Source organism: Anolis sagrei, chromosome 2 (genome assembly GCF_037176765.1).
Source record: "Anolis sagrei isolate rAnoSag1 chromosome 2, rAnoSag1.mat, whole genome shotgun sequence".
Taxonomy (NCBI): Eukaryota; Metazoa; Chordata; class Lepidosauria; order Squamata; family Dactyloidae; genus Anolis; species Anolis sagrei.
The window spans coordinates 157,114,877-157,131,345 of NC_090022.1; the positions used below are offsets into that span (position 1 = coordinate 157,114,877).

Consider the following 16,469-nt stretch of genomic DNA (forward strand, 5'->3'; position numbering starts at 1 on the left):
CTAATTTGATCTTCAAAATTACATAAAACAAAACTTTAGGTATGTGCTTACATTATTTAAAAAAATCTGATTCATACAATGGGTTTTATTAAGTTTTGAGAAAAGGAAGTTATGCTGCCTCACCCTGTATAAACCTCACATCCCTAGTTTCCAATAGACCTCTCAACCTCTGAGGGTGCCTGCCATAGATGTGGGCAAAAAGTCAAGAGAGAATGCTTCTGGAACATGGCCACACAGCCCAGAAAACCCACAGCAACCCAACGTAACATCTGCTTTTAATTGAATTTTAGATACTTCAGAAATCCTATGCAACATTTTGAACCACAGAAACAAGTGAACTGCTTTCAGACTTAATGCCAACTCCTTCCTAAATGTCATTCATTCCCTATTTGTATTTTTTTTTGTTCTTTGAGGGATCAGTGATTGTGGCCTTTTGTGGTTCTAGAAATGTGAATACCCAGCACAGGGAGAAAATGTTTTAAACCAAAAACATATAAAGTAGAAAGAATTGTTTCTCTCCCATGCCTGTAAATGTCCCAAAACTGAAGGATTACAAACAAATAATAACAGACAATGGAACACATTTCAGAATATGGCGACTAAAATACAGCAGATTTGTTGCATTTTATAAGCAAGAGAACGATATGATGACCAGGTCACCAATTTTATGGGCTTACTAATTAATGACTTTGCCCTTTAAATCAGATGGAATATTCAACCAATCTCCGGGGCAGCTGCAGGAAAGGTGTATTCCCGTTGTAATTTCTCTATAAACATTTGATAAACTTTACCAATATTTCAGTTTGTTCATTCTAGTGGATCCGCTCACTCATTAGCTAATTGTAACCAACCCCAAAATGGATGAAAATGAGTGGAAAGGACACCTTTAGATGCATAGATATTATTCTATTTTTTTGACAGATTGCAAACTGATGGGAGTTTAGAAAACTCGGATAAACTGCAGCAGTTACTGAGCTGAGTCTGTTTTTCTACCTCTTTAGTCCGTTTTCTCAATAATGTGACTATTTAGTAATCAATTAATAACTTCCATTCGTTATATTATTCCACAGCAGTACAGTGACAGAGCCTTGAGCAAGTTTAAAGGAAATATTGTTAAGATAGAAACAATAATTAAGTGATGACCGGGGATTTCTGTCAATCCTTGCCAGTGTTGTAAATGCAAATATACAAAAGATAATGTTAAGCACACAAATCAATGTATTTGTACTGACATTTTAAATTGTTGTGGAAGTAAATTCCTCTACTGTGGTGTTCAACTCCCTGTAGCATATATCACATGTTAAATCTGACCTTGAAAATGCTGCAATTAGCTGTAAGACACAACTGCGCTTTTTACATCAATAGTATGTCAGCTTACAAAATGTATTACCTCCGAATGTTTGCCATTTACGTTGGCACTCTTTGCATTTAACACCTTGTCAGGTAGACGAGTCACAGCCAGGATTTAACAAAAACATTTCCTCTTATCTATACCGATTAAGAACCTGCAAGTATACTTTAAATATTGAATAGAGATTCAGTAACCGAGGTATAATTACAATATAGAGATAATATTAAGTACTTAATCTTCTCAAATTGGCAGTTTCTGGTAGTGACTCAACAACCTTGGAAAAGGGCTAAATGGAAGACCGTAATTTCCTTGCCTAGAGTTTGTCAGAGCAGAGAGAGATTTTCCACCATCAGTAGCAATGTTGACCAACATCAGACCTCAACATCCCTTTGCTTCTTGATTGGGTTAATTTAGTGCCTACAACCTTCAACATGTAGAAATCGACATAGCAAACTTGGGGGAAATTCTGAACTTAGATATGAATATGGAAGGGGGCAGATGAATGGAGTTTATCGCTTTTGTATTGGTACCATTTTTAACTGTTCTGGTAGTGTAGGTAAGGGTTTCCCCATGACATTAAGTTGTGTCCGACTCTGGGGGGTAGTGCTCATTTCTATTTCTAAGCCAAAGAGTCAGTGTTGTCTCTAGATACCTACTAGGTCATGTGGCTGGCATGACTGAATGGAGTGCTGTTTACCTTCCTACCAAAGTAGTACCAATAGATCTACTCACATTTGCATGCTTTCAAATTGCTAAGTTGGCAGAAGCTGGGGCTAACAATGGGAGCTCACCCTGTCCGTGGATTCTAACCGCTGACCTTTTGATCAGCAGGTTCTGCAGCTTAACGGTTCAACCCACTGTGCCACCACACTCCATCAGAAAATAGGAAGTATGGAGAGGTATTCTCTAATCATGCCCTTAGGAACAGTGGAGAAAAAAATAATAATTCAGTGAACATAAAAGGTGATATGAGAGAAGAGTGATTTACAGTAACCAAGCTCTCTTTTTTTCATGTACAATCATTTTTTTTCTGTGTCAGGAGCGACTTGAGAAACTGCAAGTTGCTTCTGATGTGAGAGAATAGGCAGTCTGCAAGGATGTTGCCCGGGTTATGCCCAGATGTTTTGATGTTTTACCCTCCTTGTGAGAGGTTTCTCTCATGTCCCTGCATGGGGAGCTGGAGCTGACAGAGGGAGCTCATCTGCGCTCTCCCGGGATTTGAACCTGCAACCTGTCAGTCTTCAGTCCTGCTGGCACAAGGCTTTAACCTAGGGGTCCTCAAACTTCTTAAACTGAGGGCCAGGCCACAGTCCCTCAAACTGTTGGAGGGCCAGATTATAATTTGAAAAAAAATGAATGAATTCCTATGCACACTGTAGATATCTTATTTGCAGTGCTAAAAACACTTAAAAGCAATACAATAATTAAAATGAAGAACAATTTTAACAAATGTAAACTTAATAGTATTTCAATGGGAAGTGTGGGCCTGCTTTTAGCTGATGAAATAGGATTGTTGTTTTTGTTGTGTGCTTGCAAGTCGTTTCAGACTTGGGTTGACCCTGAGCGAGGGCCGGGTAAATGAACTTCGAGGGCCGTATCTGGCCCTCGGGCCTTAGTTTGAGGACCCCTGCTTTAACCCATTGTACCACTGAGAGCTCCTACATACAATAATGAAGCCAACAAATATATCTACGAGGAATGTATATGCAGGGAAGAATAATGAAAATATTGATAAAATTACTGAAAAGATTACCATTTGTCTTTTTAACACTGAGCTTAGTACAGTGATATTTGTTGCACCAAGAGCAAAAATTTATACTGTGAGGGTTGACTTGGTTTCCTAATGTTTGTGGTACTGAGCTACTAACTTTATCAAGAGCCAAGATAGTTCATTTACAAGTATATATCTCTCTTCTCTGAATCATATGCTTGTGTACACACCTGACGTGATAATGCTTGAAAATCTTTCACCTCATTACCTGACCAAGTATAGAAGCTGGTAAGAGATATAGGGAAAATTCATGATTTGAGAGGTCTTAGGTTGTACACCACAGACTGGCAAAGTTGTACAAGATCTTACTCTTCACTGGCTGAACTCATGCAGAAAAAGGATGGTCCCTCCTCTTTCCTCTAGTCATTACACCACGGGAGCCAAACAGTTCCTACAATATGAAGCTTTCAGAGGCACATAAGATATTTAGAGCAGGCTCAGGAGACAGGGCCATGGAGGTCTTCTGGGAAACAAAGCAACACAGGAATATCTCCTTACTTTGAGAAAGCAGATATTCACTAGCAAATGAAGACTCCGAGGATGCCAGAAAACTAATGCTTTTAGAAAACATTCCATTTTTAGGTTGTGAACAAGCAGCCAGTATTTAGCAATGCAGTTAAACATGCGCTTGAAGTCAATACAATGAAATGGAAACTTCAAGCTTGTGTACATGTGAACTGCATAATTGGAAAGCAGTTGGATTGGTAGTCCTGTAGTGTAACTTCATCAACACTTATAGCATCAGCCTATGCAGTTATGCAGAATTAAATCCCACTGAGTTTTCCTGATTCATAGGATTAGGATTGAATCCTACAGTGTTCAAGTTACATTCTCCAGATCAGGCCCTCTGGGAGCTTTGAGGAACTCAGCCACATATGGATATGCATCACTGTTAACCCAACTTCAAATGACCAGCCATGAACTAAAAACAGATTTGTTTTCCTAACAGATTCTCCCAAGGGTTGGCAATAGCACTGCAACCAGTTATTTTATTTTTCATTCACAAAAGAGCATCCATAGGATATGTCTCCTCCAGGTCCTGGGCCGCTCTACAGAAGGTAGGATAAGTAATAAAGGGAAAGTGTATCTAAGCTTTTATGTTTCAAAAGCGAGGTTGACTTGCAATAACTCTGCTGCTGGTGGTAAAAGACCAAATTAGAAAATGGCAGATGTGTTGCTTTAAATCAGGAAATGTCTCAATTATGCAGTCAGCATAGTGGGAAGTTTTAGGGCAAAATACATGGATGCATAGAGGCTTATCATGCCTCTACCTGTAGCACACATCCATGTTTTTGCCCTAAAAACAGGTCTTCTTGCAAACTCTTACATGTGATTTCGGGATCCCTGTAATTTAAACAAACAGATCTGCTACTTTCTCATCCTAGTTTGGTCCACTTGCAAGGAAGGCTTTCAATCAGCCGCATGCATGTACATAACAAAAACCCATGCATGATCGGGAGCCTGGCATACCTAACATGCTTGTCTTACAAATACTGAAATAAAACTAAAAATTGATCACCTGACATACACTTCATGTCCGAACTTCCCCCATAAATCTTACTTTAGTAAATTTTGGTGCTGTCTTACATGAATTCTGTATCAGTGCAATAGGAGAGATCGTTCGCCAAAGAGTAGTCTGCTGTTTTCCTCACAAACGGAATATAAAATATGCCTCAACCTAAAAAGTAGCCTCAAAATTATTGTGATTATATCAATGACATTGCAGTTCCCTCCGTTATCTATTCCCTTTCTTATCTGGTTACTAATACTTGTTCTAAAATACTTATGAACTACAATGATCTTAACCTGGACACAATCCAGTAGGAGGGTTTCCTACTGGTAAAATAACATGCTGTTTTCCCACATGCTAAATCAATAGGTGCAGAACAAAAGGCCAGTTGTGCTCCTGCGCAAATCCTAAAGACGAACTTTCAGATGGATTGTGTCCCATTATTTTTTGTGACCCAACAATCCCAAACTTGTACTTTTAAGAGACGCTATTACACAATTTTAACTTCTCTCTCTGTGATGGGAAAAAACCATAGTTCTTAAGTACGTTCAAGCAGATTCTTGGGCTGATAAAATTAAATGTGAAATCACAATATTTCTGTCAAAGAGCTAATATAGCACTACGTCTTTTTTTGTATGCATTGTCTTGCTGCTTTATTTTATTGATTAAATTTAATGGATGCCTTGCCTTTCTATCAAAAAAGATGCTGAGGGTGGCTATTCAGTCACAGCATGCTCTTGGATCTCTAGCATCTCCTCAAGGCTCCCCAAGCAACCCTCAGTTCCGCCAGAGAAGAGAGCAATTAATATAGGGCAAGCAAATAAAAATTGGGCTTTTTTGAATCAGGGTACAACAAGCAAACACAGGGACTGTTGCAATTCTTGCAAACTGTACAGCCATTAATGCAACGCACAAAAAGGAAATGAGCCAGGAATGGCGGGGGGACAAGGGGACAGGGACGGGGCGACAAGTTAAGAGGAAATAACCCAGAATGTTAAGAGACTTCGGCGAAATACTGTAGGAACAGCAATCACTTGGAACTTTTACAAAACTTGCTCTCAACATAACATAACATAAAGGCACCATTGATATTGTTCTTATTTTTGAAATACTGTAAAAAAATTGCTACATATGGCACATAACACTTTTGTATATACATTATATATTTAATTTATAAAAGTTTTTTTCCTGTGGTTTTCTTAATTCTAATAGCAGAACTGCTAAAATAAAATAAATTGTTTTAATTTAAAGGTGGAGTACTTCATTATATAAAATAAAGTTTTACATGTGAATCTATGTGGGTTTTAAAGTGTTTTTTATACAGGGATGGGGTCTTGGTTAGCTATTACACTGGACAATCTTGCTTGCAATTCTTCCTGTGTCGAGAACCGGCTGGTTTGGTTAGTCCTGCTGTCAGCCAACCGGTATGCAGAAGCTGATTCTAGGTCTGCTGCCATGGGGTTTTGTATGCTCAGAAAAGGCGTGTCTTCACCTATTCTTTCATCTTCCGTTTCACTCTCTGAGCTACTGTTCTCACAGCTTGTGTCGGTGTCTATTTCCAATCTGTTGGAAATGTGGCCATTGGCTTTTGTTCTTTTTGCCCTCCGACTATTGACTAGTTTCTTTGGGGGCTCTTGTGTTGGTTCATACTCCTGGGTGGTTTCATATTCCTCATCCTCCACTATCCTCAGGGGGCTTGGCGGTAGACTGTTGCTTTCATGGCCAGGATTGTGGTGGTAAGAGGAGTTGAACAGATGAATGTGATGCTCGTATTTCTCCCGTAATCGGGGTGGGGTCACCAGTAGGAGAGGCCTCTCCTCTTCTATGAATGGACTGACTGCCACAGAAGGGACAGACATTGTTAAGCTGGAGACCTGTGGAGACATTTCTGAAGCAGGTGACTTTGGAGAACTTGGAGTGTGGTAATCTACAGGTGACATGCGAGCTGGTGTGGTCATAGCTGATACATACCTAAAGAGGAACAGATAAAAGTTAAGTTGTAGCAGAGTGAACTAAAAACCAAAACATGGCAATATTTTCCTTCTTTTATGCATATGTGTTTGCTATTCCCCATTTGGCTTCTAACGTACTGCACTAAAAGATCCTACCAACGAAAAGTGGTTTAGGCTTAAATTTGAAGATCTATGTAGCTGTCCATTATTCAGTTTTGTAAAAATGAACATTGTATTCCAAATCAATGCAGCAAACATTTGGGACAATATTCAATATTAAAGGGAAAAAGCTCCCCACCCCCCAATTGTTTGAAGGGCAGTCATTTTTCATTGTTATTGTTGAATGCCTTCGTTTCCAACCTATGGTGACCCTAATGTAATCCTACAATACGGTTTTATTTTGCAAGATTTTGTCAGAGGATATTTCTCCTTGGCTTCTTCAGAGGCTGAGAGATGCCCCATTGGGTTCTTATGATTGAGAGGGGTTTTGAACTCTAGTCTCCAGAGCCATAGGGCACATCGACACTGACCACTTAAGGCAAGGTGAAGCTGATAGAGAAGGAAGTAATTTCAATGTGGAGTTGAATATATGTGGAACTCTAAAAATGGCTCAAGGCCTGGATGGTACTTATAAGCACCACAGAGGTTGGCTTTGGCCCGGGTCCGATCCTGGGGGTATCTGTGGGCACAAGGAAGAATCCATTTTCCTCCTACCTTCTCCTGCAACAACACACATTCAGATTGCTGAAATACCTGACCCTTAATTGTTTTCTCCATGCACATTGCAGGCTCTATTTTGGAATACCCTGTGACTGCGTATCTCAATTTAAAGCCTTTAATTCCTGTTGCTGTGTGCATTTAAATACCACATTTTCAAGCTGCCTTCAGTCCCCATTACATGGTCAGTGCAGATGTGCCTAAACTACAGCCATCAAACCACTGCACCACACAGGCTCATTTTTCATAGATAGGAATAATACCCTAACTAAAGTAATAAAATAGAATATAATGAATCCTAAATACTCAAAATTTTGTAAATATATGATACTAAAGATGCTTATTTGGTTTGTATTTTGTTCAAATAACATACCAAATTCAATAAATTTTAAATTTAACTACAGTACTCATTGATACCATTTGATTTATGTATGGGTTGATTCACTATTCAACAATAGATTGAACGGGTCACCTCTACTTGGCACTAACCAATGTATCTGTGGGTTTGCTAGGTGATTTCACTAACTAGCTCGATAAATTTGGAGATTAGTTCAAGTTATATTGCTTCCTTTCTGCTCCTGGGGGCTGTCCTTCTAACAGTCAGAGGGCAGAAATATACTTCACATGGGACCCATAGTGGTGCACCATGACAGTAGACGTGTCTAAGGCCTTAGTGGCTGTCACTCAGAAAAGGCAAGAGCAATGTGTCTTTTTCTGACAACTACATTTTTTCCTCAGAAGTTTCTGAAGTATTAAATTATTCAAATGCATGTGAATCTGGGTACTTAATGCCAGTATTAAAATACAGAGACATTAATATTGCTGAAAAAGTGATTGGTTTTTACTCAGGTGAAAATGTAATCCTCAGTGTTGATAAAATTCAAGGCTAGGTGGTGCAAATTGGCTGCATAGATGTCAAAGGAATTACAAGGTGTTAGATCAAGTATCAGCAATGTTCATTTACAAATGAATTAAACATTGATTCAAGGTTGAGTTTAAGTACTAAAGCACAAACGAAGCAGACATCCTGATTAATTAATTTACTGTCCAAGGCTTTGCATTTCAGAGTCCTTTATATGAAAAAACAGGGTGAAAGAGTGGGATTTTAAAAATGAGAGTACACACCTTACACTAATTTACAAAATGTATTTGTTTACTTTGTTCAGTTTTGCATCATGGGCTATGGATCACAGAGGCCATGGGGATACATCCCATTATTTCCCCTCTGTTCTACTTTCCAAAAGGGATGCAGATAAAGGCCTCCAGATGCAAGACAAATTGTATTTGCTTGAAGAGTAGGACTCCTTTAATGAAGAGCAATTGTGCAAATGTATCTTGGACTGTGTATAGGATGGCAATCAGGAAGACATTTTTGAACCAGCATGACTTAAACTTTTGTTATGAGGCTGTAGAAGTCTGAATATCCTCATGGTTGCTCCTATTTTCAGACTATGGTCCAAATTTTCATCAAAAAGCTATCTTATTTACAATTTTATTATTTACAGCATTTCTACTCTGCTCTTCTCAACCCCCCCCCCCCCCCCCCGGGAGGGATGGACGGGGACTCAGAGTGGCTTACACTGGCAACAATTCAATGCCACAAATATAACAAATAACAGCAATATAAAACAATAAATAGAACAATAGATTAAAAACAATTAAACATTATTATCACAGTCATAGTCATTTCCATTATTATCACAGTCATATAGTGATCTTCAATATCTGTTGAACTGAAGATCTTCAAAGTGTGTATAAGCATCTTATGACAGCTGTAATGACTGTGTCCAGTCCACACATCCATCTCAGAGATATGTCTCCGGCAACCACTTTCCTGCTGCAATCTGTGGCATGTCTAGCAGTATTGATTTGCTGACTGGCTAAATGATGGGTCTACACCTGTACAATTAGAACTAACTTCTCTTATCTTCAGACAGATACTGAGAAATTGTACGATTTCTCCCCAGCATGTGCCCAAAGTCTGCAGTTGTGTACTATTTCCTGGTCATACGATCAACCATCTTGTTCACTTTACAAGTAGGTGCTAAGTGCTATTTCTGAGAAAGTTTTCCCAAACAAGCTTTCATGATAATTGAGTTTGGCATTGGCTGCTTAAAGAGAAATTGGCAATTGTTCTCTTGATTGTCATTCACACTGTTGTTTTTTAAAATAATGTGGTCCGTTATGATAGTCCGGCAGCAGGCAGCAAAGAAGTAATAATTAAAATAGCTGTGAGTGAAACCATTTGAGACAGAACCTCTTTAAAAACTGGATCATTCATTGCAGGTTTTGGTTATCTCAATTGAAATCAAACACAATGTCTTCTGAGGAACCCTGGAGGTGAGTTTGCTCTCTGCACTTATGTTACCCAAGACTCTTTCATACTATACAAATATACCACTCTGTTTTCATTTTAGGTGCCGTGGTTCCATCCTTTGGTTTTCTGGGGTCTGCAGTTTATGTAGAAATATTTAGGATTTTCAGGATTTTCTGAAGTAGAATAATAGAAACGCAGAGTTGGAAGAGACCACAAGTGCAATCTAGTCTATCTCCCTGCCATGCAGAAATATTGGATCAAAGCACCCCTGATAGATGAAAATCCAGCCTTGTTTTAAAAACCTCCAGAGAAAAGGAGACTCTGTCACACTCTGAGGCAGAATATTCCACTGTTGAGCAGCTCTTATAGCCAGGAAGTTCTTCCTAATGTTTAAGTGGAATCTCTTTTCCTGTGGTTTAAATCCACTTCCCCGGAGCACCAGAAAATGAGCTTGTTCCACCTTCAATATGACATCATTTCAAATATTTAAACATGGTCCTCATGTCTCCTCTTAATCTTTTTCCCAGGCTAAACATACCCAGCTCCCTCAGCCATTCCTTGGAGTGCTTGGTTTCCAAGCCTTCTACCATTTTGGTTGCCCTTCTCTGGACACATTCCAGCTGGTCAACATCCTTCTTGAATGATGGTGCCCAGATCTGGACACAATATTCCCGGTGAACAATAAAGAATTAAGTAGTACTATTACTTCCCACAATCTAGACACTATACTCTAATGATGTAGTCTAGAATTGTATTGGCTTTTTGCCTGCTGAGAAGTGGAAAGGCCCCTGGACTCAGATAGCCATACCTTTTTTGTTATTGGCAGTGAAGCAAATTTATGTCAGTACCTTTCACTGTGTGGAGAGTCACGATAGGAGTCGGGTGTCTCTCTTGCATGCCTGAGGAAAGTATTGATTTCTCGGGGCCCTCCTATGCCGTTGAGGCGCCCCCGGGGACCAGATGGACTTGCATGCCGGCTGTTCTCCACAGAAGAGCTCATGAGGGCAGAATGGCTTTCAGAGATGATGCTTTCAGTCCGGCCGTTACTCCAACTAGTAAAGAGCCGTTGGGAAGAAAAACAGATAACATTTTAAATTTAGACAGGAATGGGTGTGTATGTGTGTGTTATATTTCTAATTATCTTCTAGTGTGCTTAATAGATTTACAGGATTTCGAATTAATCTATGTTGGAGTTCTGTCTAAATGACTGAACGGGTAATTTTAGGGTATTATGTGCACAAAATAAGGTTGTTTAGAAACATTTAATCCTGAATGGTGGTGCTTTTCAGCATTTTACCATTATAGAAAAGAATAAATAATGAACAGGTCTTGCCTTATCCTGCGTCAAAAAAGAAAAAGAATTATATTATATATAGACAAAGAACAAATTATCTGCTCTTAGAGAATTACACAATTAAAGATAAGCACATTTGCCTAGAGTTTATTTAAATAATCAGCAAACAGATGCACCAACTGTTTAGCCTTTGGCTAATAGCCTCCAAGTCTCTAATCAAACATAATAGTGTGGTATACAATTCAAAGATAGCTGGGAGGGGAATATGGCTGCTGTGAGGAAAAGAGGGTTTTATTTATATTGTGAATTCTCTCTTTTCAAGAAAAAAAGTAAACCTGGAGAGAAGGAGTATGTGGCACAGATCCAAGTGGAGAGGAAGCTCCACTAACATAGTCATGCCATAACCTCTCTCAGCTAAACGTAAAGCTATCTGCTTCACACAAGCCCCCTTCTGAAGGTTATTTGGATCCAAGGTGCTTTAGGACATTGCTTCTGAAACTGTGGGTGCTCATCCTTAGTGCAATGTTGGAGTCTCAAAAAACTTGGCAACATTAAAAGTTCCCTGAATGTCACCTAGTGGCTGTTTTAAACATTCATATGAATCTATTGAACAGTGTTTAAGTGGCCTCTGCAGAGGATGCTTCAGGTGTACTTTATAAAAGGGGAAACCAGCCTGTTTAGCAAGCCTTTAAAATGCTAATTCTTGTCAGTAAATATTTGATTTATTTATACTTATTTTATATACATATATACCTGGAATGACATAAAAGTTTCTTGGGCCAAAAGGGATTTCAAGTGGAAAAGTTGAAGAAGCCCTGCTTTAGGCGAGGAAAATCGCAAGAGTGCTGAGCTAATAGCCAGCACTATATAGAACCTGTCTCTGGTAGAAGGTGCATGCAAGGTAGCTACCTCTTTCCCTGATGGTGGTGGTATGTGAAGAGAGTATGTAGATGCATGTTGCTGTCACTGCTCTTCTGCCTACCTCTTTGTGAGAGAGCCAAAACTCTTAACTACTCATGTTTATGGTCTTTTGCATGAATGGCTTATTCAGCAGGTTTCTGGCATACCAGTTAAATTAGTGGTTCCCAACCTGTGGTCCGTGGACCACCAGTGGTCTACAAGAATGAGAATATTGTCCATGGCCTCACCACTACTACACCGTTGCCTCAAAACTACGTGGCAACAAGAACCGTTGTTCTTGCGAAACACTCTTATAATGCCGAGACAATGGGGATGTTGGGAGTGGAGAGGCTGACTACTCATGAAAGATTACTACTACCACATCAGCTCTAGATTATTAAATATGGTTTTCTGTGGGCGAGAAGATGGCGGTTACTGGATGGCATATGTTCTGTATCAGAAACTAGAGCTGATGTGGTCTGTCCAATGCAATTTTCTAAGTCAGTACCCCAAATAACCAAACTGAATCTAAAGGCGACCAAAAACTGATTTAAAACCCTTTTGGTACTAATATTGGAGAGTAGTCTCTGGTCAAAGTGGTCCCTGTTCAAAAAAAAAAAGTTGGGAACTACTTAGTTAAATGAAATGAAAGGGAAAAAGTGAGTATGAGAAAAATTGTAATATAGTTTTATACATGTCTGCTGAGAAGTACAGGGTTAGTCAAAATGCATAGGCCAATAAGCCATTCAATTGAATGGCTTATTGGCCTATGCATTTTGACTAACCCTGTATATCCCACAGTAAGGTTATCTGTGGGTTCAGTAAGGTTTCCCCACAGATAAGTGGGTATAAAATGCTAGTTATGGGCGGCACTATTACAGAGTCCTCTTTGAAGCACAGGTAATTTTTTTCTTCTACATGTCTATAATTTCAAAATCAGGATTGTTAAGCTCTAGGCAAATAAGTATAAGTGTCTAATAGGCTATGATTATGAGAGAATGCTACTGAAAATGGCCACACAGTCTGAAAAACTCACAGCAACCTGAGCTATGAACACTTGGAGGATCACACACTGTGCAGAAATTATCTTGCTCGCCACATTTTCTCAAGAAAAAAAATTCTTCTCAAGCTATTAAGAGACACTGATGCAAAGTATGTGTAATCTGAAGGAAAATATGGGGGCTAGACTCCACAAATCAAGAACAATTGGCTTTTTGAAAATATAATCTGGAGAAGTCCTTGTTTTATATATAAGTTCTAATTATATATGCTTTCCCCCAAACATTGCTTGTTTATACACAGATGAGGCACCAGTGAAGTGTCTTAAAATTTCCTTTAAAAAGAAAATCAGAGCTTCTTAGGTCATTTCACCAGCTGGTAGACTCTCTGTAGTATTCTTTATACATTATGTTTTAGAAAATTGCTGTCTTCAAGCAACTGTGTCCTTCAATCAGAAAAAGCTACTCATTAAAACTCCCTGGCAGAGTAACTACACTTTTGGACAGGCGTTTTAAAATTGCAGAGATGAGAGGACCTTGGAGATGATGTAGTTCGACCCCTGCTTAACAAATCTCTGTAGTGGAGGATGCCGCTATAACATTTCTCCATGAGAGGCCATTGCCAAGCAGTTCTTATTGTCAGGATGATTTTTCTGTTGTTTACCAAAATCTATTTTCCTGCAATTTCCACCCACTGGCTCTCATTCTAGTCTCTGGAGCAATGTTGAGCAATTCTGCTCCATCTTCAGCATGGCAGACTTTCAGATATTTGAAGACTAGCAGAATGCCTTCCCTTAATCTTTCCTTCTTAAAAATAACGATACCCAGCTCTTTTAACTTTGCTTGTAAGACCTGGCTTCCAATCCCCTCTCCCTTGTGTTTGTTCTTCACGAGATGCACTCATCAAATACATTGTAAAGGCTGGAAATGAAGCCAGTGGTTCATTTTTAGGCACCATGGGACTCTAAATCTGTGCCTTTGTGATAAATGATTTGTTTCAATCACGCAGGAATTCTGATTGCAACTTCCTTGTCTGCTTCCTGGGCATTGTTTTCTTCTCTGTCACACAGAAGAATCTACCTTCCCTTTTCTTTTCCCAAATGGGTCAATCATTTGGATTGATTTTTGTAGACTGAAGTTTGTGTGCACATATTCTTGTTGATTGGGATTCCCAACGGTGCTATGGATTTTGAAAAGGTACAAATATGGGGCAAAAGGAAGAAATATGTCAAGAGGACGTTGTGTCAAGAAAACCCTTGTCATGACTGCCTTCCACCTCGAGCAGTGGTGGCGCAATGGGTTAAACTCTTGTGCCAGCTGAACTGCTAACCTTAAGGTCAGTGGGTCAAATCCGCGAGATTTATTTATTTGTCATATCAGGGCAACCAGTAAATTATATTACTTTTCTAACAGAACAAAGCAAACAAACAGACAAAATACAAAATTTGTGAGTTTGGTAGTTGATTAAATGTCCTTTGACCAGTATCTGGCTACTTGGAGTCCTTCTGGTGTTGCTGCAAGAAGGTCCTCCATTGTGCATGTGGCAGGGCTCGGGTTGCATTGCAGCAGGTGGTCAGTGGTTTGCTCTTCTCCACACTCGCATGTCGAGGATTCCACTTTGTAGCCCCATTTCTGAAGGTTGGCTCTGCATCTTGTGGTGTCAGAACACAGTCTGTTCAGCGCCTTCCAAGTCGCCCAGTTTTCTGTGTGCCCAGGAGGGAGTCTCTCATTTGGTATCAGCCATTGGTTGAGGTTCTGGGTTTGAGCCTGCCACTTTTGGACTCTCGCTTGCTGAGGTGTTCCAGCAAGTGTCTCTGTAGATCTTAGAAAACTATTTCTAAGAAACTAAACTAATCCGCGAGATGGGGCTAAGCTTTTGTCTATCAGTTCTAGCTTCCTATTCAGAGACATGAGAGAAGCCTCCCACAGGATGGTAAAACACCCGGGCATCCCCTGGGCAAAGTCCTTGCAGATGGCCAATTCTCTCACACCAGAAGTGACTTGCAGTTTCTCAAAATTTGCTTCTGACATGAAAAAAATTGAAGATCTTTCAAAAAGTAATACTTTAATTTTTTTAAAGAAAACAATTGTATTCATTTCAATGGGAGAGTAGCATACTGTTTCCTTTTCAGCCTCCTACCTGTGACTCGGTGTCTGGGTTACAGTTGTAGAGTGGTGGGTCGTTGAGGTGTAGTGGCTTGTAGAAAATGACGTCTCTGTTTCTCTCTCAACAGCATGCTCACTGGATATTACATTTTTGGATACATATTGCTAAACAAAGAAGAGAAAAAACATTTATTTGTAACAGCTCATACTTATGCATCAAGCTTGTACCCTCCACTTTTATAGATAGAGAGAAGGATAATAGGCAAGAAGAGCCAGCATGGAGTAGTGGTCCTAGATACTAGTGTTGACTAAAACTTGAGGATTTAAGTTCTCACTCAGTCATGGAAACCCACGAAGTGACGTTGATATAAGCTACACTCTATCAGTCCCACCAGAAGGTAAATGGCAAGTCTTCTCTGAATAAATCTTGCTGAGAAAGTCTCAGGATGTCGTCAGTCATAAATGATGGAAGGCACCCCAAAAAACGAACAAAAATAACTGTTAAATTCACATACTGGAGCTATATCATTTCTTGAATTGGACAATAATTCCAACAGACCTCACTACCTCTGAGGATGCTTGCCATAGATGCAGGCGAAATGTCAAGAGAAATGCCTCTAGAACATGGCCCTATAGCCCGAAAAAACCCACAAGAACCTGGACAATAATTATTTTCATGAATAATTATTCTAAAAGGATTCAAATTAAACATAGCAGGTCCAGCAGAAACGATAGCTTCATTATATAATTCATATCTTGAACTAGACCAGAAAGTTTCTATTTTTAGTGAGAGTCAGCCTCTGGCCCATGGATATTTGCTGATCCTCAGTTAAGCCAGTAAGGGCTTTAGATGTAAGGCTAGACTTTGCAGTAGGAGCTATCTATATGTGCCAATTCTGCATTTCAAATACTTTCTCTGTATACACAGAACTACTCGGAATTGGACAGTTGTCTGGATTTTAATGCAGGGAGCCATTCTGTCCTTTAGCTCTTTGTTAAACATGTTGGCAATGGCATAATTTTCCTGTTTTTTATGAACCAGTCTTTCAAAATGTTTAGTTTGGCCGTCATCTGAAGACTCCATAGTGATCAAGAAAAACAATGGAGTATGATCTCCGGTCTATTCTTTCCTGCTACTATTGCTACAAAAAACAAAAAATGTAATTGGCAGAGGGAAAGGCATGACTGTTTGGTGGCTAAGTAACAGGCAGAGCTTGTCTACAATTTGGCTCTCTCAGGGAATGAGGTAATATGGGAAATGTCTGCATTGTTTAAACACTCAAAAGGATCTTGGAGCAGGTGATTTTTTTTCTGTTGAAACTGAAGGCAAAACTCTTCCCGACTGTAAGGATCCTTAGGATTTTCCATACGCAATAGTGGAAATGAATTCAGCTTTAACCTACTTATACTGCCAGCTGCATTATATCCTCACTCTCTTGTCAGCAATTCCCCATTGTTTATCTTTATCCTATGGATCACTGATTGACTAGGTAATAGTTCATGATAGTCTCCTTCCAGTTCTCACAGCCTTGAGTGGTACCTCTTAAGTGAAG

General features: G+C 39.4%; 1 protein-coding gene across 9 annotated transcripts in view; it reads right to left on the minus strand.

The window, feature by feature from the left end:
* Positions 1 to 2,867: 2,867 nt before the first annotated feature.
* Positions 2,868 to 16,469, minus strand: part of NRG1 (neuregulin 1) — a 668,239-nt gene continuing 654,637 nt past the window's right edge. For all 9 annotated transcript variants that reach the window (XM_060763670.2, XM_060763669.2, XM_060763666.2 and 6 more), the window contains 3 exons: positions 14,951 to 15,081; positions 10,467 to 10,670; positions 2,868 to 6,603 (listed from right to left, as the gene is read on the minus strand). In XM_060763670.2, the coding sequence (XP_060619653.2) occupies positions 5,949 to 6,603; positions 10,467 to 10,670; positions 14,951 to 15,081 (990 nt within the window). In that variant the 3' untranslated portion in view covers positions 2,868 to 5,948. The remainder of the gene's footprint in view (positions 6,604 to 10,466; positions 10,671 to 14,950; positions 15,082 to 16,469) is intronic.